Consider the following 20260-nt stretch of genomic DNA (forward strand, 5'->3'; position numbering starts at 1 on the left):
CTGCTCAAAGACATCGTCAGTAATACAAGTAAAACAATCCATCGTGAAGTAATAAGTGGAGGAAACATGTGGTGTGTGTTGTCTTCCACATCATTTTAAAACCTAAAAAAAGGGCTGCTTGTCTCACTCTGATTGGCTGATGAGATATGCACCAAGCTGCTCTCAAGTCAATAGGTGATCTGAATAACCTGCAATCAACACATTCAGCTGAGATCCATTGGGGATATCAAGTTGACTCAAAGTGTTCAGTTAGAAAAAGGTCAGATATCCTTTAGGTTCCGACTGCAGATGTAAATCTGGCATCATTCATCTCTTCTCTTTTCTGAGATTAATGTATTGTATGCATGGTCCTTGTTGAAATAAATACATAATAATAATCATATGTTTCCATCCCTGTAATTGTTGTGGTAGTTCCCATTTTGTATAGGAGGAATTCCCCCCAAAAAGACAAGACAACCTGATTGTTTATTTGTAAAATACATTTAATCCCTTTATATTTGGGCAAACCAAAGTCTACAAGAGAGAGGGGTTGAGATTTCAGTGGCAGAGGATCCTGAGAGTCACTTCCTGTTTTAAAAAGGCAGCAACATGGACAGCAGGTCCTGACAAAGTCTTGAGCATACTGGACTGGTGGCTGTTGTCATGGTTTCCAATGACTTCTGGGGAGAAACTATTGAAGGTCACTATTCACCACTGGCACAGAATCTCCCCCTCTCTGCGCAGACTCCTTTGACAACGTACCAAACACTGATATCACAATACAAGAAGAAGAAGAAGAAGAAGAAGAAGAAGAAAAGGCATACATTGTCTTTCTACAGCCTTCATGATTTCATTAATACGTCAGAGCTGTAAATATTACAAGACACTTTACTGTTTCTTGGTTTTAAGTATGAGATGTTAACAAGGTTTTACTTGGTTGAGGAAAGCTGTGATAATATGGAAGGTTACAGAAGATGACTCAGTTAATGTGAGTGTGTGATGGATGTGTGCAGGTGTGTGTTAGTGTCAGCGGCAGCAGGAGCTAGTGGGAATAGACCTCAGGACAGAACAGTATCCAGCTGCATACTCTGCTGCACCAAAGAAACAGCATGTGATTGGCTGATCATGATATGAGGTTCTTATCCTACTTCCAGTGGATGGTGGTTGGCACCCCCCATGTTTTGAGAAGCTCTAAAATGGAGGCCCAACTGAAAAAGTCAATATCAATTTAACTGTACGCTGTATTCAGCCACCAGACTCCATTGACAAAAACTGCATCAGTTAGTTAGATGGTGTTATTGGGTGACTTTGGTGTAATAAACGTACCAAAGTCACGCAATAACAGAAACTACGGAATTAAGAAACTCCCATGTTCTGAAGGCCAAAATAACCGTTTTTATCAGTGGAGTCTGGTGTTTCCTGTTGGAATGGGCCATCTCCAGGCAAGGTCAAGATAAATATAGCCAAACTTATATTGATTTGAATAGGTAGGCCTTTATTCTAAGAGGATAACAAATGTTTCGCAGCTCCACAGTAGTAGATAGCTTAGCTTCTATACTGTAACTTTTTTCTATTCAAACTGGGCGTCTGCCAAACACCCTCCACTGACTTCTCATACAACAACACTAAAAACATCCAAAATGCCTTCAATGTCAGTGAGCCGCCCTATAGTACACATATTACCACTGTAAACAGCAAACAGCCAATCCATCAGCCGTGAAATCACTTTGTTAGACTGACGTTACGACATGATAGTTGAATACTTCTTGGTAAGGGATTAATAACAAAGTAACAGTGAAGCTGGAACTACTCATCTTTTCAGGTTAAATACCCGGAGTCTCGGCTGGTTGACTTTTTTTTTTTTTTTCTTTGCTGGCAGGAATGGGCCTCCATATTTCACAGCTTGATTGATGGTGATGATACGGGTAGTAGCTGGAGAGATAGTACTATGACACAGCAGCTCACATGAGTCCAGACTCAACCAGATATTTCCACCAACTAGATTTGAGTTGAAATGTGATGGGTCATATTTCAATGTAATTCCTCTGATTTGGGAGAGATGATTATAACATTAAGCACGTTGCCTTCACAAATAAGTGCATAGTTGTATAAAACCTTTTAAATGTATCATTTGTAATAATTGTATCCACTTGCATCAAACTAATTCCTAAAGGTGAACTAATGACTTCTCAGAGCAGAAAAAGCCTGGTGACATGTTCCTGCCTGCGAAGCATATTATACAAATGATATCATGATATTCATATGAAACCTTTTCACCACACTTGAGATGCAGGTGAGGATTTATCAGCCTGCCGGCCAAACAAGCCAGAGTGTGGTTTGAACGTACATTACTTGATTTCATTTGATACAGTTGTATTACCCTTCCATAAATGTTTTATACAACTTAGCATTCAGACAGTGTGGACACATGATGAGCGACAGACAGCCAAAGGCAAAACACTCCACAGTCCAACACGACAGACATCGGGTCACTTTGACTTTGGTTCCAGCTTACAAGGTTAACTGAGAATTCCTTCTTTAGTCAGTTTCTGCACACACCATCATCTGGTTCAGTCTAGAGCGAGACAAACAAGCAGAGTGCAGGAAGAATACAGAGAAGGATCTGCTGTAATACAATTTCCATGCTGAGGCAGTCATAAAGCACTGTTAATATATATATTTATATACAGTTTATACATAAAACAGTGAAAAAACATCCATAAAACCAAGAATATAAGAGCATGTTCATACGCGAGGAAGCAGTAAACAACTAATGCATCACTAAAGTATGAATGCACCAGGACTGGTGTGATATAATATCTACATATCAGTTAGGGGAGCACGGGTCAGTCAGACAGTGTAATCAAATGCTCAATGTGTTACGCTGTCTTCTCAAAGAGCGGACTAAATCCAGCAAGCAATATAATACGTGACGTTTCCTGCTTATAAGAGAAAAAGGGAAAGAGCGAGGCGGAAACGCGGGGGTCCTCCGTCCTCCAGCGGGCTGTCGGCCCCTCGCTTTAATACACCGGGCTGTTGCGGATCCCGCAGCACAACACCATGCTGAAGATCATCTCGAAGATCTGGGAGGACCAGCACAAACACGAGCAGTGGTTAGATTGAATGTTTGAAATATGCTAATATATTCAATAGTTTAAATATTATTGTATAATACAGGCCTTTTATTTGAACATAATGTTCATTAAAAGGGTGCTTATCCCAATTGGTGTCTGTGTCCTCGAATGAGATAATCTTGTGAATCTAAACTTGAATGTTTGACAATGTCTTCTGTCTTCTCTTCGATACATTCAGGCATCAGTACAATATGTTATATAACGTGTTGAGGTGTGATGTGCAGCTTCCTGTTCTCACCATGATAACTGCGACCGCCAGGGCGGCGATGCCGATCATGCCGATCTTAACTGTGAACAGCTCATCGATCCTCTGGTGGCAGCCCTGCAGAGGAAACCATCAACATGCCATTAAGGTCTGATCAGACCTGCAGTAGAAGAGTATTTAAATACTATTGCTCAGCTCCGCACTCGATCAGTTCAGGGCTTTGTTCAGCGTCTGGCTCAAGCTCATGATAGGATGAGGTCATACGGAAGTTGCTCACATGGGCAATAGAGCGGTCACTAAGCCACGCCCCTTCAGTAACTGTTGCTCCCAATCGGTCCAATCACACACCGGACATTACAGAATGTAAAATGCCAACTGAGCCACATTTACAACTTGTAATTCCTGATCAATTTGAAACCGAGGCGGGCTTCTCATTACTGACAGCTGTCGTTAATTCTATTGTCTTGAACCGTCACAATGTGCTTTGAATGAAGGCAGCAAAGTGTGTGAGCACAGGGAGACATTAGAGGGCGGCAGAGCGACACACAGTATGGAGGCTCCTCAGACATCAGATCGTCTGCCACACAGATGGACACGTGCGGAGTGCAGGCTTGGGGAGGAACGGATTGCATGTAGCAGGATTACGTAATCAGAATACGGAAAAAAGAACCTGTATTCCCTCATAGTAAAATACAAAACTATATCATCATATAAAGGTTACATTTCTAAAAAAGGTCTATTACTTGCAGTATTACAGATTCTGCTTTTTGGTTTGAAATGTTTTGGTTCATTTGTTCTTTTTTTTTTATTCAGAAGCGGAAATCCAGGCAAGTCCATGCTTTGAGAGGGCGTGGCCACTTTAAAGCACGGATGTCAGTGACTTCAGCCCTGTCATCAGACTATTACTGTTTCAGCAATTTGACTTTATTAAAGAAAATGCACCAAAATAAATCCCCTGCTCCTTTAAAAAGGTTATTGGCTAAATAGCCCAGAAAACGGAACACACAACAATGCTGGCATCCTGGGAGGCTCGGCTCCAGCCCGTCTACACTACAGGCATCGAAAGATGCTTTCAACGCTTCGCCCATTCACTTGAATGGGGTGACTTAGAAGATTTTGAATCTTCGCCGAACTGCATTGTGGGGAGCGGAGCATGGCTTTGCAAGCATCGTGAGCATCAAAAGTTGAGCAATGTTCAACTTTTGATGCTCCCGATGCTTTCGAAGCTGGCATCAGCCAATCAAATCCCGTTTATGCAAATCCCGCCAGTACAAGCGCTAGCCAATCAAACCGCGTGCAAGCTGGGAGAGCCAGACCGCAGTTCATTTCCTCATATTCCAAAGGAGAAATTACGGTAGCAAATCACCCGGTTCTTTACGACCAGAACTATTTACCGGGATACAAACCGGAGGAACCAGGCATGGAGGGAGGAGGCAGAGGCAGTGGGTGGAACTGGTAGGTTTTCGCCTGTTTGGGGAGTTTATATGCAGTTTACTTCGTTTTAACATTGCTATTGTTTTGTATGTCGGGGGCGGGCGGGAGATTCCTGATTGGTTGTTGGTCACGAGAAATCGCCAAGCCTCAGACACGCCCAGCTTCAAGATTTTTTGATGCCTGTAGTGCAGACGGGCCGTCAGACTTTGGTCATTCCAGTAATGTGCATGTGCTGCCAAGAAGTCAGGCTAACCCGGGGTGCAGCACACAGTGTGAATACAGATATAGCCAAACGGGGGAACTACAACTTCTGTGTCGGTCAAGTGATGTGATTGGGACCAAAAATACTTTGGGTGCGTTTCACTTCTCTTATTTTTCATTTCCTCGCTCCTCGGTCTCTCCATCACCGGAAGTTGATTTGTCTGCGCCATCTCGAGTAGCGTCCCAGTGGTCTTATTTGTGCCGGAGGACCGAGGGTCGAGGAGCGATAATCGAGGAACTACCAGACCATCCTGCGGTGAAACCCTCAGACACTCGCCCCGCCCCCTTACTGTGTATCGCTCACTGATTGGACGATGCAGCGCATGCACTGATCTGGCTGCTGTCAGACGATCAGCTGTGCGGCGTCATCACAAACGGACGCTTCACGTGACGCTCCGGAGGAAACGACGTCCCATTGCTCTTAAAACTCATTTCCCAGCTTCTCGTGGTTTCCTTGCGTCTCTCCTTGCTTCCCTGGTGGGAGGGACTAGTCGCAGGGAAACGACGCAAGTGAGGGACGCAAGGAATCCATCTAACCGACCTGAGACGCAGCCTTGGTGTCATTGATTTACACTGAGAAAGAGAGGTCTGTAAATTAGCATATTTTAAATCAACTACCCAGTTTGATCCACAAATAGCCTTTATTTGAATCATGAGCGCCTTTAAATTGTTGTGGGAGAGAAACTCCCTCTGAAGGGAACACAGCGATTTGAGCCTTTGCAGACCATTGACATGCACACAAACCACTACTAAGGGAAATCCCAAACAAAGCATAAGAGGGCCTCTTTAAGCATTCCAAATATTTCAGAGAAAATCTGAATTTAAGGTCAAGACACATTATTCTGTGATGAAGTGGTATTGCACAAAGCTTCTGAATAATGCTAGATGTTGACTTGGTGGGTGTAACCTTTTGAATATTTGATCTGAAATCAAGCCTACTTGAAGTGCCAGCTACAATGTGAACACAACAGAAAGGGGCCTTAGACAGTGTGCAGGCAGGGCAGAGGCACTTACAACTGGGGTTCCATTGGCGGAGCAGAGGTTAGTCAGGCCCACGCTTTCTGTGAGGAAAGACGTCATCTGGCTTTTACCACAGCAGTTCAGCTGAAACACAGAGACACACACAGTAAGTTCTTTACACTTCTCCGCAGATTTCCTATTATTAACCTGCATTTAGTTTCCTTTTATGATCTGGTCCAACTTCAAACACGGCGAGAGAAAGTCTTAATTTACGTATCAGAAATCTATATTTCTACATTATCTAGGAGACTTCATTATATCCTTACAAAAGAAAACATTTGAAATAACAATTTAGAAAAAGAATAGTTACACAAATCAGCTTCCCCCGCTTAGGAACTCAAAAAAAGGCACAGTTCACCCCAAAATAGTCAATTCATATTTATTTTTGAAGTAGTTCTATTTGTAAATCTAGATTGTTCTGGTGTGAGTGGGAGATATAGGACGTAGAAAAGAATTTCAAATATTATTTCAGCATATATTTTCCTTCTACAGAAACTAAACCTACCGACTGAATCACTGCGCGGAAGGACGAGTGCACAGGAGAAGTGTGTTTTAGTATTAGGTAAACTAAGAGGTCCCATTGAAATGCATACTCTGCCAAAGCCCTGATTGTAAAGCCTAAAATGAAATGAAGACGTCTTTTGTCAAAGTACATCCTGTGTATCTTCGAGTCATTTTGTTTTGTTCTTACCGTCTCGTGGAAGACCCGGAGCACAGCGGTGACGGCGTCCTTCTCCTTGTTGTCCTTCTCTGTTCCTGGTAACCCTGGGAAGGATACGGCCTTGTCATACGCAGAGTCGTAGAAGCTGATCATCTCCGTGGCAACCTAAGACAGAAACAAAGAGGTCAGCCTGGAACTTTAAACCATGTGTCCCTGAAATCAGTCAATTCACTTTGAGCTGATTTCAGGAAAGTCGCTAATTCGTTTGAAGGATTAATCGACACTAAAGGACACACAGTAGGATCCATGCCGTGCTACATACTAAGAACATGTTTTAAGAATCATTTCACCGAAGTTCTTCAGTGATATTATTAGTTTTACGATGTTTTTCTACCTTTAACCTGGCAATTCAGGCCTAAATCAGAACACCTTTATTCGTCCCACAGAGTGGACATTTGCAATACTAATAAACCAGAATAACTTAGTAATTTGTTTCATGATATTTAACTCTTTCTTTATACACCTGCAATTGAACTGTATTTGAGCATGCACATTTGAACCTCCCGTCTTACAGTGTCTTTGTTCATGAAGCCCCAGATTCCAGCTGCCACCTCGCAGGCGAACAGGATGATGAGGCAGGCGAAGAACTGCAGGACAGAATCATCTCATTACTCCTTCAGCAAGTCAGATAACAAAGGTTTTGACTTTTTAAATAGACAATACGATTTCATGTATTTCAAATCCAGTGTTCTTTACATCCATGTTTACTAACAAGTCAATGACCCCAGATAATCAGTGGAGCAGTGTGAGTATTGTGAATGCACACGTGCGTACGCGTGTACTCGTGCACGTTCCTTCAAAAATTAAACTCACAATTTCAGGATTGCACTATTTGATTATTGTGAAAAAAACATTTGTATCAATAGAAAATGAGAATAAAAAAAACATGAAATAATGTGTGAAAAGTATCTTCACAGCTTGAAGTTGGTTTTGGTTATTTTTGGGCCTCTAATTAAAACCTTCATATGTGACTCACCGTTCCCAGCAGACACTGGGACTCCTGGATGGCGCCATAGCAACCGAGGAAGCCGACCACCATCATCACTGCGCCCACTGCAATCAGGATGTGGACACCTGGACAGACACAGAGAGGAATGATTCATATCCATGGCAACAACCATACATTAACAGGTATAATTATATATATTAGACTTACCTTTAAAAAAACAAAAAACATAGGATGGTTAAAAGACAATAATGTTAAAAAAGATTTTAATTTTTAAAATCTCATTTAATATGAGAATTAATTAAATAATTCTTTAAGTTTGTCTTGTTTTCCATTTTGTGAGAATTGTTTGAGATAGTTTTTTTAATCTCATTTTTTAATGATTGATTTCTTTTGTTTATCAATCTTTATAGGATGTTTTGTTATCAATGTAGGTTGCTAGGCCTGCTGACATAAATCTGTTTGTGTTAATCAGGATGAATTCATTCGATTCTTTTTATATTGCTCAGTTTAAGCGTGATTTCGATGTTGATCATTTAAAAGATGGTGCAGGCAGGATGACCGCAGGGATACCGTTATACGTGACACTCGTTCTGCCTCTTAGAGAAAAACAAGTGATTGCAAAGAGCTATTACAAGAATGTAAAAAGAGGAAGGCTTCACTGTGGCTTTGACCACCTCCTGTGAATTCCTGCCAGCCTGCAATGACGCCTGATGGCCAGCAGAAGGCGAACTCTTGTTTCTATGCCAGTAGAATAAAGCGAGTCATTTCCACAGGGAGTTGTTTCTTGTTTCTCGCCTGCTCCACAATGCTCAATTATTTTTCATTCCGGACATAAAACAGGGGCTGCCTCCGTCTAGCTGATGTGTTTTGGTTCTTGGTTTTAGTCCTATTAATATAAATGACTGCTCAACACTATCCTTTGTTTCAGATTGCTTAATGTGTGTTTCCATACAGTTTCCAATTTACTGCAACAAAAAGCTACATTGAGGGTCTCATTTTGAGTGAGGTCATTTATTACAGTAGCGATTGCATCTGGTTTGAACCGTGTGCTTTTGGAAGTGCCGACACATTTGAGAAGCCGACTGCTAATCTGCGTTGTTTATGTGCTGAATAAAGCAAAGTTACAAGGTAGCCACGCCTTAAAATATACTGTTTACAAAATGACCAGCAGACTATATTGAAAATATTTGAAACAGCAATTGAGAACAGAAACTCGTCAGGAAATGTTTACTCAGGTATTAAAACAACTGAAAAAAAGGTGATTTTCTCATAGACTTCTATACAATCATACTTATTTTAACAAACCCCCTTGCACCGCCCTCTATTGACTAAAAATCATGCTGCCAGAATAGCAAACGAAACCAAAAACATTACCTTTATAACTAAGATTGTTATAAAGAATTATAAAATGTTTTACATAATAACTAGCTGAGTAAATCATTATTTCAACATTTATATAAATTACACTTTTTGCATATGATCATTTAATGTAATTCATATTGAGCTCTGCGGGGCCCCATGAATAACACAATCCCGCCTTGATTGTATCCCACTAAATTATATTTCAGCGTACTTGATATTGATGCCAGTGAGCGCTGCGGCATAGTGCTTATTGTTCTGCTGCGAGGCTGGGAGTGCAGCTCTCTGTGTTTGGCAACCATGCTCGGGGTCTTCTTCGCTGCTTTTGGTGTATTTTGTGGCGGAAATACAGCGCCACTTACAGGCCCGGCATATGTACTACAGCGTCTCCAGCGGGTCGAGCGGTCTCGTGTGGACGGACACGTTTCTTGTGCCGATTCCGTGTGGACGGAAGACTTTTTTTATATCGACCTCCGTCTCCGTGTGGACGGGGCCTTAATTCGATTGTGGACCACTAACTGCTCCCGTACTTCACATGCCCCATCCCCCACCTCTCCTCTGGCCACAGAGACACTCACGCACACACTAAGGCTAATTTGTAAATCGATATCTTGGAGACTGACCAAGTGCTCCCTCCATCTCCTATATTGTGGCTCTTTAGCCCGACACAGTCCCTCCATCCCTGCCTTCACGATGCTGTTAGCCTTCTCAATCTCTCCATCTCTTGCCACCACCCATCTGTCCTTTCCATTTAATGCATTTCCCCGTTCCAAATTATGCTCTTAATAATTCCATTTGCTTAAATGTCTTTTCCTGTCTGTCTTGATCTAATCTTCTCATGGATCCTCTTCCATTTTGCTCTCTCACCAGGCATGCTGCATCTGCATTGAATGGTCCGAAGAGGAGCTAATGGATTACGTGACTCGAGATGACAACATTTCAAGGCTATACATACATAAATAAAAAACAGTCTACTCGCAAGTATTTAATAGAAACGTTACCAAAATGTGGAATGAGATTTAAAGTGTCCATTGAGGGGTGCAGTGATGATGTATTTTTGTATGACGAATGGAAGTTGGCACCAGGGGGCCTAAAACTAAAAGCACTGGGATTTGAGAGTATTGCCGAAAATAAGTTCTGGAGCAACCGCTGTTTTTATGACAGAAGCTTCAGATAATCACCAGTGGGGTTACTGATGTCTTTTATGTCGTAGAATAAAACATTCTAGACACATCTCTTAAGATTGTGTTAACTACAGACCTTATTTCAGGCATCTAACCAAAAACCTATTTTAAAAATAATGAATTCATGAAAAGGGAACTGGATGTGGTAAATTGATTTAAATTAAGATTAAACTCATTTCCGGCTTTAAGGACTCATTCCTCCCACACTCATGCTACTCAAGGTGTCAATATGCTTCATCAAAAGTGCCTGTCAGACAGTTCAACAGCATAACAAGAAGTCATTAACTCTATATAAATGATAACATATATGACTTAAATCTCTATTCCTTTCTCTATTAGTATGTTTAGCTATATGAATATATATTTATAAAGACACAACTATTTGTGTTTTATAATGAGCACAAACATTAAGTAAATATGTTCTTGAAATTCGCCTATTAGGCGCATTCACACTGTGGTACTTTTCCCACAAAGGTTCATGCGAACTTAGTTCATGATCGCGTTCACACCAAAAAGAGCCGGTACTAAAAGTAGTTTATGCGAACCTTTTTACCCCCTCGAATTTTTTTCTTTCGAGCGGCTCTTTTGTGAGAAAAGAGCTATATTCCTGATTGGCTGGGCGGATTGCAAACCACGCCCCGTAAAACTCCCAAAAAGTTTTGTGAAGCCGCCATTTTATTATCCTCGCATTAGCATTAGCATTAGCCCAGCGCAGAAACGCAGAGAGACTAACTTATGGCAACACAAAATAAAACATGGGAGCGGTGGAGATGAGGAGGTGTCGGCGTTCTGGCGATTTACTCGGATGGCTTCAGTAGAAGCTGCTGGGAGTCCCAGCAGCTTCTACTGAAGCCTTCCCCAACACCGGGGACTTCCGGCCGGGGACTTTGGGCGGCAGTACACGCCGTGAAGTGGGTTGCGGCCTGCCAGTAAACCCAAAGCAGAAGAAGAAGTGTCGTCAGCGGCTTCATTTGCCTAATCCACCCCCAGGGACTTATTCCGGTGTGAACGCGATCTGTACTTAGTTCATGAGAACTAAAGAGTTCTCATGAACTAAGTTCACATGAACCTTTGTGGGAAAAGTACCGCAGTGTGAATGCGCCTATTGTGTTTGTTCATCTGCTCAATGTAGTTCAGGTGGGGTTTCCCGAAGGTGATGGAGCTAATATTATAATATCTATCATATTTTATCCAGATACATTTAGTTGAAGTCATCCGACTATTGTTTATTATACAATGAAAGCCTTTTTCCATTCCCCTGTTATATTTTGGTAAATGATTGTGAATACTGCGATCATCTTCAGATTTCAGTGGAAAATATCTTTAGGGTGGAATTTCATTGAGGGCACGGTGAGACAGACGGCATGTCAGCACTGCAGAGCAGACTGCCAACGCTGCACAGAATGACTGTTTTATGAAGTATAAAAATCAGAGCATAAAAAGTTGTAATCTGCTACAAGTTTTTGATTTTTAAAATGGAACGCACACGCTATTTGTTGTTTGTTTATATCACGCAGTCTGTCTTCCGGTTGTTGCCTCTTTTGAATGACGAATACACACTACCGCTGCCATACTTTGCCATATCCCCATTTCTGGTGCACTGCGGATTGGAGCAAATCCTGAAAAAAGGGAACCCCTTTGTACTGAATCCAGAATTGATTTTGAATAATGACCCAAAGAATAAAAATCAAAACCGAAGATTAGATACTGAAGGCCTCTCACCCCTACTCAGCAGGCAGCTGATAAACATGTGGAGCACTACTCTGAAAGATTGACCAGTTGGACACGTTTCAGGTTTCAATCCCTTCCTGGACAAGTCTATTAGATTCCAAAAAAGCCTGCCTCTCTGTAAAGAGGGGATTCTCCTGTGACTCTGCAAACCACTGGTTGTGTGTAAAGTCCCTATGCTCTGTGAGAAATACCTTGGTGTGTCATGTTGGTTTCATGTTAACTCTTCTGGGAATACTCACTGTGACAGTGACAGCAAAGGCATTAGCAAGTCAATGACTATGCATGTTTCTGCTGAGCAGGAAAGTGAGTCAAGTAGTAACTTCCTGAGGCTCCTCTTGCCTCAGTTGTTCTTTCTATACATCACATCACATGTCACTTGTTAGACGCTTTTATCCAAAGCGACTTACATACTCAATACTGTGGACAATCCCTACAGGAGCACTTTGGGGTGAAGGGTCTCAGGGACACAACGACATGCTGACTGCAGTGGGGTTTGAATCATACGAAAGAACTCTCTCTGCCAAAGATCTAGAAATGTTTTGTTATGCTTGGATCAACCACTTTCCGCCAAAACATTAAGAGTTACAAAGGTTTGCAAATGTGGGTTAAATATTAGGCAGGGGAACTGTCGAAGAATGCGCTCTCGCCTGAAACACGCACGAACCACACCCATTTAGTAGTTTTCATTTTAAAGCACTCAATACAGTGAACCAGTACAGACTGCACTTCAACTGTAAAACCTATAATCACTAGGGATGTAACGATATATATCGAATATCGCGGTAAATAAATGTTTCAATACCGTCGTGAGACTGACAAAATAGACCGCGATTTATTTTAGATAATAGTAAAATGAATTACCAAGCAAGAGTTTTTTCCACAGCAGGGGATATTGTAAACGCCCAAACATCCCAGCTTCTACCTGCAAATGTGGACATGCTCATATTCCTAAAAGATAACCTTGATGATGCTGAGTGAGTGAGTGAGTGAGTGAGTGAGTGAGTGAGTGAGTGAGTGAGTGAGTTAGAGTTGAGTTACTTCAAAAACTAAAGTGAAACTTGATTTATTCTATTGCAGGGTCTGATTATTATATTGTTGACACTTTAAAATACTACTATCCTACTAAAATGCTGTACAAATGAGATTTATTATCTAATAAAGAAAAAAAAATTCAAGTAAAAAAAAAAAAGATTCACATTTTTTTTCAATATCGCGATAAATATCGTACCGTGGACTTTTTATTCCGATATTATCGTACCGTGAGTTTTTGGTATCATTACATCCCTAATAATCACATAGTAGATCTTTAATCATGAACTGTATGTATTTCTCAATTTGTATTCTAAAATCAACTCAAACTGGGCAGTTACCATAGGTATTTACCATGATACATACATAAGTAGTGAACATAGTACATGGCGTCACCTAATGTTGACCCCTGTTTTGAAGCCTCAAGTTTTCCATTTTGGCGGACACCATCTTGGTTTTTGGCAATTGCCTTTCTTCATTTGTAGTTACGAATTATTTGAAACTAAAGGGATAGCTTAGTGAGACCGAACACCGTACTTAATTTTAGCCAATCAAAACTTAACCCCTAATTCATTTTTGTGACTGAACTGAAACACAGTGAGGGTTCAAAGTTGTAACAATCATAAGGTAGCCATGCCCTAAGTCATACCCTGCTTTATTTTCTGTTTTACACTAAATTTGATCAAATAAACATCATGTTGTAAAAAAAAGACTTAAAACTAAATATTGAGACCATAAACTCATTAGGAAGACTTTCACAGAGGGTACTACTACATTAAGTGTGAAATTTGAACATTTTCTCATAGACTTCTACAAAATCGGATGTCTTTTTGCAACCAGCTCTTTTACACACAGTCACTTTTTTTAAAAGAATTTTGTATTGGTGTATGGTTTGATATCATTATCCGTTCAGCCCAGCTTGATGGGTTTGCTTCGTTTATTGATTGGAACAGTGCATTATAAGAGTTACGCTTGAAAACAATGATTACCGTTAACATATTTTAATAAAGCTAAATTACCCAGTTAAAGGTGGGGTAGATAATTCATTCAGAAACACTTTGTTATATTCCATGGAATGCTCTTAACATCCCGATAGCAATAAATAAATTAAATGCTTTGACAATACATCCATTTCATCTGTAGAAGCCGTGGCGCTGTAAAAGCACGACCAATCATCTGAGCCGGCCCGGCTAAAATAACTGGATGGCCTACCTGCCTGTCAGCCTTCCATCTCGTGCACAAACTTATCTTGTGCCCTCATTGGTCATGTGCGCGTTTGTGTGTGTTAGAGGAGGGGCTACCTTTAACTGTAATGGAATGTTAAAGGTGGGGTAGGAACGTTTCAGAAACCGGCTCGAGATACGCTTTTTGTTATATTCCATGGAATGCTCTTAACATCCCGATAGCAATGAATATCTGAAGTGCTTTGACAAAAAATCCATGCAAAAATGTCATCTGTAGAAGCCGTAATACTGTAAAAAGTACAACCTGTACAACCTGTACCTGCCTGTCAGCCTTCCATCGGGGCACAAACTTATCTCGTGCCCTCATTGGTCATGTGCGCGTTCGTGTGTGTTGGAGGAGGGGCTCTGTAAGGAAGTGGCAGATTTTCTCCAGTTGTGTATTTTCAAATTCTAGCGATCTCGAGCCGGTTTCTCAAACTTACCTACCCCACCTTTAACAGGAGACCGTTATACAATTTGTCTTTGTTTTCTCTTAAAAATTGATTTGAAAACATAAAGGTTGATCTTCTGACTGCTTGCGTTTTTTTTAAATGTTTACCCATATTTGCATCATCCTTCATTCAAGATTAAAATATATTTTATAAAATATGTATTGGTTCCTGTTTTCCGAGTCATAGGTCTCTTTTCTGATCAAAATAAGTACCTCTTAGTTCTAACTGCCTATTTCATGACATCCGATAAATATACCACAGAGAATGTAATGATTAGGTAACCTGGAAGGAATGGACTTCTCAACTTCTTTGCAATTGTGTAAACGGATGCATCGATATGACTAAACAGGAACTGACACAACACGTTCAGGGTTTCCCACACATAGACTTTACTTGGGCGGGCTATATACTGTAGCGCCACCCATTTATTTTTTATTATTCATCTGCGATCTGATCAACTAGTGGACAATGATCCCTCGCTCTACGCCTCATGTACCCAGTCCCGGACTGGCCATCGGGAGGGCCGGGGGGTTTCCCGATGGCCTGGCCTGTTAGGTGGCCTGCTGGCCTGAGGATTTTTTTTTATTATGTATTGTGAATGCAACGCTGCGCAAATGTGGGTCTGCCTCACACAGGGTGACTGGCTGTCCACATGATGTGGCCTGCCGACATGGCCAGGCCACTGTCATACAGATCATAAATCAAAGCCCTTGATTGGTCTCTGTGTGTCATTCAAGCTCGGGATAACCTCAGCTCAGGTGAGGTAAAGGACTCTCTGAGTGTTTAGATAGTTAACTTAGTCTAAGTTCTCAGTGGGTCTCAAACGGTTATTCACCATTTATGTAAACACATTTCCATTTGAGGCGGTAGTGATTAGTACTTTAGTACTTTTAAAAGTACTTCCCCTTTGTTGAGAGCTTTGTCTCCCCCCTGCCTCAAAGAGGAGCAGGGGGGAGAGGATGGAGACAGGAGAGGCTGATTCAGGAGCACAGACACACTCACAACTATAAATGAACCAAAAATAAATAAATAAACACGTGTCAGTGTTTTTTCATATTGGAAATGGTATGTTATTGGTTATGGCCATGATTTTATGATTATTGAAATGTATGCAGTTCTGTTTCATATAGGTGTTCCCATAGATCTAGTCTCTTTCTTTCGACCTCAAAATGCACCCGATTGATGCATTTAACTCCAACATTTAAAAATAAATCTTACCGGGGAGCATGAGAGAAGCCGATGTAGGACTCCATATTGAAACGTTCCTGGCAGCAGGGGATGAAGACAAAGGGGGGACGGAAAAAAGGGCAGACAGAGATAGTGGGGGGGTGGGCAGTACTAAAGGAAAAATAAGAGGTGAGACAGCGCGACTTGAACGCTAACCACAACCAGATGGGCTAGTGAGGGGGGAGCAACAGTGGAAAGAAAGCCGGCGGAGAAAGGGAGAGGAAAACTTTCACAGAGGACGGAGGAAGGGGGTGGGGGGGGGAGGAGAAGGGAGGGCTAGTGAGGAATTTTTTCCTATACCGACGAGGCTCTTTCTCCCCTCCTCGCGAATGAGAGGGAGGCTTTATGTAATGGGTAGGATGCAATCATTGAGGCTGTTTGAGAGAAAGTCCCTACGTAGTTCCTCTCTGGCTGGGGAGCCCGTTTCTCAGTGAAGACCACAGCTATGCCACCACAGAGCACGGGGAAAACAATGTTCAAACACACCCTCATTTTCTTTATGTAGCTCTACTTTAGATTGAGACAGAAGACTCTATTTCTGATTTCCTCTCTGTAAATCTCTCATTTCGTCACAAGGCAGACGACTCAGGTTGTTGGCCGATTGGGGGAACTGATGGCTACATGTGGACGCTGCTTTGTAGAGTTCAAGAGGCGACAGCGGCTAACTATATAATGGAAAGCGAGCTTTTAACAGTCATGTGATGAGCGGTGTGTCCTCTGTTAGTCCTGGTCACAAGCCGGTGGTGATGTTGGCCAGTAAACTTCGCCCTAACGTATTTCACACCTCTTTAATATTCTCACGTCCAGGTTACTGAGGGTCCACTTTGTACATCCTGCACTGTACTGTATACATTTATAAACAATGCTCTGATTGGCTTGACACTGTTCAATAGTGCTGGAATAATAAGTCCATTAATCGATGAGTGGAATAACAGAGCTTCGTTTTCCTTTTACATCACAGAATACTTGTTTTGTTGATTGCACAAACTGAGGAATTTGAAGAAATGACCTTAAACTCTGGGAAATTCTAACAGGCCCTTTCACTATTTGTGTGAATTTTGTTAATTGTTATGTTGACAAAAATTCCACTATTTCCTAGTTCACACTTTTTTAGCTCTTAGTGTGAAAAATAAACAACACATGCAAATGAACTTTTAGATAAAACGTGTTTTTAACTTAAAGACCATGTGTTCATCACATTGAACTGAGTGGTGTCAAACAACTGTATATATGTTCTGAGCAATGAGTGTATGTGTTTGTTATTATCAATTCAGATGACTGATTTGATTAAATCAGCCATTTCTAGACTTGATTTCATCACGTTTCGATATGATGATTCATTATCACAATGGATTACCGCCCAGCCCGCTATGAATGAATTATAACTCCTACATGATGTTTCATAAAAGCGCTTATGAACAGAAGCTTAAATATTTTTAACTTGTGAATAACTCATATCAAATTCACCTTTATTTATCAGAGGGCCTTAAAGAAGCATCTGTTATTGCCCCCATTAACAGTTAAGGTGGACCTTTTATAGGTAACAATCATTCCACTGTCAGTCATTGCGGCACATCAATGACACCTTAACAGGCAACGATTGCTGGTTTCATGATGTTGTTTTAATAAAACAGTGTAACTGTGTCTCGTTAAGCAAATCCTCAATGGAGATCTCTCACACCTGGTGAACTCTATTTGTTTGGCTTTGACATGTGTTTTCTAAGATTGGGCCAGGGATTCATTACATGTAAACTTTTATTTTTAAATGTCTGCCAAAGTCACATCCTTTGGTCTGACTACCTAATATGATAGTGTGATGCATGTGTTGCTATGTTGAGAACAGCCCTAAATCATATAAGTAGATAGTAAAGAAATGGAGATTATACTGGCACAAGCTTAACAAAGTGAGAATTTAAAATTAAAACGTAAAAAAGATTATTGCCATTTGAACAATTCTACTGAGTAACATTCAACTGTGTGTGGTAAGTGGAAAAAGGGGCAGTGTCGTCGTGTGGAAATAATGTAGATCAGCAGAAATACCAGAAACACCACCATTTTCCAAGTGTGATTCAGTCGAGGTTAAGACAGGGTCTGTGCAGGAATCCTGAAGTCAAATGTAATACCCTTTAAGACCCTTTTTAAGACCCTTTCCATACATTTTAAGACCTCATCGCCACTTGGAGTTTTAACCGGTCACATTGGCGACACACTTTACCTCACATTTACTATATACAGTATTGATTGTCCTTCCTCCTTATCTTCCAACCATTTGGACGCAGACTTGCATTTCCCCATAACGATGTTGTTTAACAACCGGCGTAAACGGACCTTCGCGTGCCATCAAGCAGTGAGCGTGCGATGTCCTGTTCAGATGAACCCAACAGGGTGCCATCAATAAACTCCACAGAATCACACTACACACCTACGCCATGATTACATTCAGGCAGACTGTAGAACACAACCTCTTTGGACCATTTATATACTTATTGAATACAAGCTACAAAATGTAATGCCTTGGAAAATACCATTTAATACTTTTTAATAGCCTTCATATTTGCTAAATTGAATTATCAACTTTTAATACTTTTTAAGACCCAGCGTAAGAGGATTTTTTTGATTTGTTTTTGCCACAGGCCTCGCCATTACTGGACTGTGTCCACGGGTTTAAGTTTTCCATCAGACAGCGTGAAGGCGCGGACAGAGGCAGAGAGGAGTTGTGGTAAAGATGAGATACTGTCACGATTGTTATGCTATGTCACGGTTTTAGTTTTGTATGTCTAGGTTTGGGTTTATTTTGCTGTTCTTTCCTCCTTGTTGTTAGTTTCCCTGATTGTCTGATTGTGTTCACCTGTTGCCCTTGTGTTTCTGCCCCTCCCTGTATTTAGTCTTGGCTCTTCCTGTGTTCCCCTGTCGGTTCATTGTTTGTCTTCATGTGGGTCACAGTCACCTTTTGTTTGGATGCTACCTCGTGCTACAGTACCTGTTCACGGATTCAAGTTTTTCAGCTTTTGTAAATAAAGCTCGCCTTTTGTTTCATTTTGAAACCCGCTTCCCTCCTCAATCTGCATTTGGGTCCTATTTGTCCCCAACCCTGACAGATACGTACTGATGTAAAAGGTGTTGGGGGCCTGATTTCCATCAATCTCCAGTTCCATCAGGTTGCTGGTCTTGGGGTCGTGTCTCAACCACAGGGCCACGCCCAGAATGACACCTCCGGCAAGCTGCAACACACAACACAACACAACACATGAAGTTCCTCTTGGTCACGACATTGCACTTGCATGAGGCATGATGAAAATGTCATCTCATGATTATCCTGTAATTGCAATTTAACATATTATCCTGAAACATACTGGAATCACTTTGCATGACATTTTGTGAAGAAATAAATAGTTGTAATGCATTGTATATAGAGGACAAGCAACTTGTATTACACATAGTAGTACACATCTTCTCTAGTGAAAAAAATAAAATAAAAATGTACGAGGTTATCATAAATCATAAAGTCAGTCCTGATAGAGAAATTAAAAATAGCAACAATTTCTGAGTCATGTTCTTTTTCTAACATGGCGTTTTTTCATGTTTTATCCTGATAATGGAAATCCATCAAGGGACAAAAAATGATATATCATATATATTTATTAGTCATACGGATTGAACTGAAACAAAAGTCCTGTTCCAGTCCTAGTTTAATCACAGAACTTTAAGCTGCCAGTATTTCTTTCTTTCTTTCTTTCAGTCTTTATTTCGAATACCAAATGTGAAAAACAGAATACCGTATTGTTATAATACAGTATTTATCCACATTCATGGTAATATTTGTATATTCAACAAAAAAACAAAAAATGTCTTCATATTAATAATAATAATAAATCATATGTGTCCGAAAGGGAGTAGGAGGAAGCAAATGCTTATTAATTCCCACCCCTTACTTGATCGATTGTCCTTTAAATCATTATGCAAGTTATTTCTACATACATTTACATTTATACATATACATACAATCATTTCTCATCTTCAATCACCCTTCTTCATTCTCATATGTTTCCAAAAAAGTGTTTCTGTACATCCTTTTAAACTGAATTATGCTTGTGCTTTGTTTTAACTCCTGCTCCAAACCATTCCATAAAGCCACCCCACAGATTGTTAAACTCATACTTCTCAGAGTTGTTCTGACCTTGAGTTGTTTAAAATGTAGATTTCCTCTCAAATTATACCCACCCTCTCTGTCTATGAACAATGTTTTTAATTTCCTAGGAAGTAGATTATGTCTTGCTCTGTACATGATTTGTGCCGTTTTAAATTTAACCAGATCAATGCACTTCAATATGTGTGACATCAAAAATAATACA

General features: G+C 40.7%; 1 protein-coding gene across 1 annotated transcript in view; it reads right to left on the minus strand.

The window, feature by feature from the left end:
- Positions 1 to 461: 461 nt before the first annotated feature.
- LOC117462269 (CD81 protein-like) overlaps positions 462 to 20260 on the minus strand; it is a 36123-nt gene continuing 16324 nt past the window's right edge. The window contains exons 2-8 of the mRNA XM_034104422.2: positions 19015 to 19129; positions 7731 to 7828; positions 7267 to 7341; positions 6725 to 6859; positions 6028 to 6117; positions 3352 to 3435; positions 462 to 3062 (exon numbers count right to left, since the gene is read on the minus strand). Coding sequence (XP_033960313.1) covers positions 3000 to 3062; positions 3352 to 3435; positions 6028 to 6117; positions 6725 to 6859; positions 7267 to 7341; positions 7731 to 7828; positions 19015 to 19129 — 660 coding nt within the window. The 3' untranslated portion in view covers positions 462 to 2999. The remainder of the gene's footprint in view (positions 3063 to 3351; positions 3436 to 6027; positions 6118 to 6724; positions 6860 to 7266; positions 7342 to 7730; positions 7829 to 19014; positions 19130 to 20260) is intronic.

Source organism: Pseudochaenichthys georgianus, chromosome 3 (genome assembly GCF_902827115.2).
Source record: "Pseudochaenichthys georgianus chromosome 3, fPseGeo1.2, whole genome shotgun sequence".
NCBI lineage: Eukaryota > Metazoa > Chordata > Actinopteri > Perciformes > Channichthyidae > Pseudochaenichthys > Pseudochaenichthys georgianus.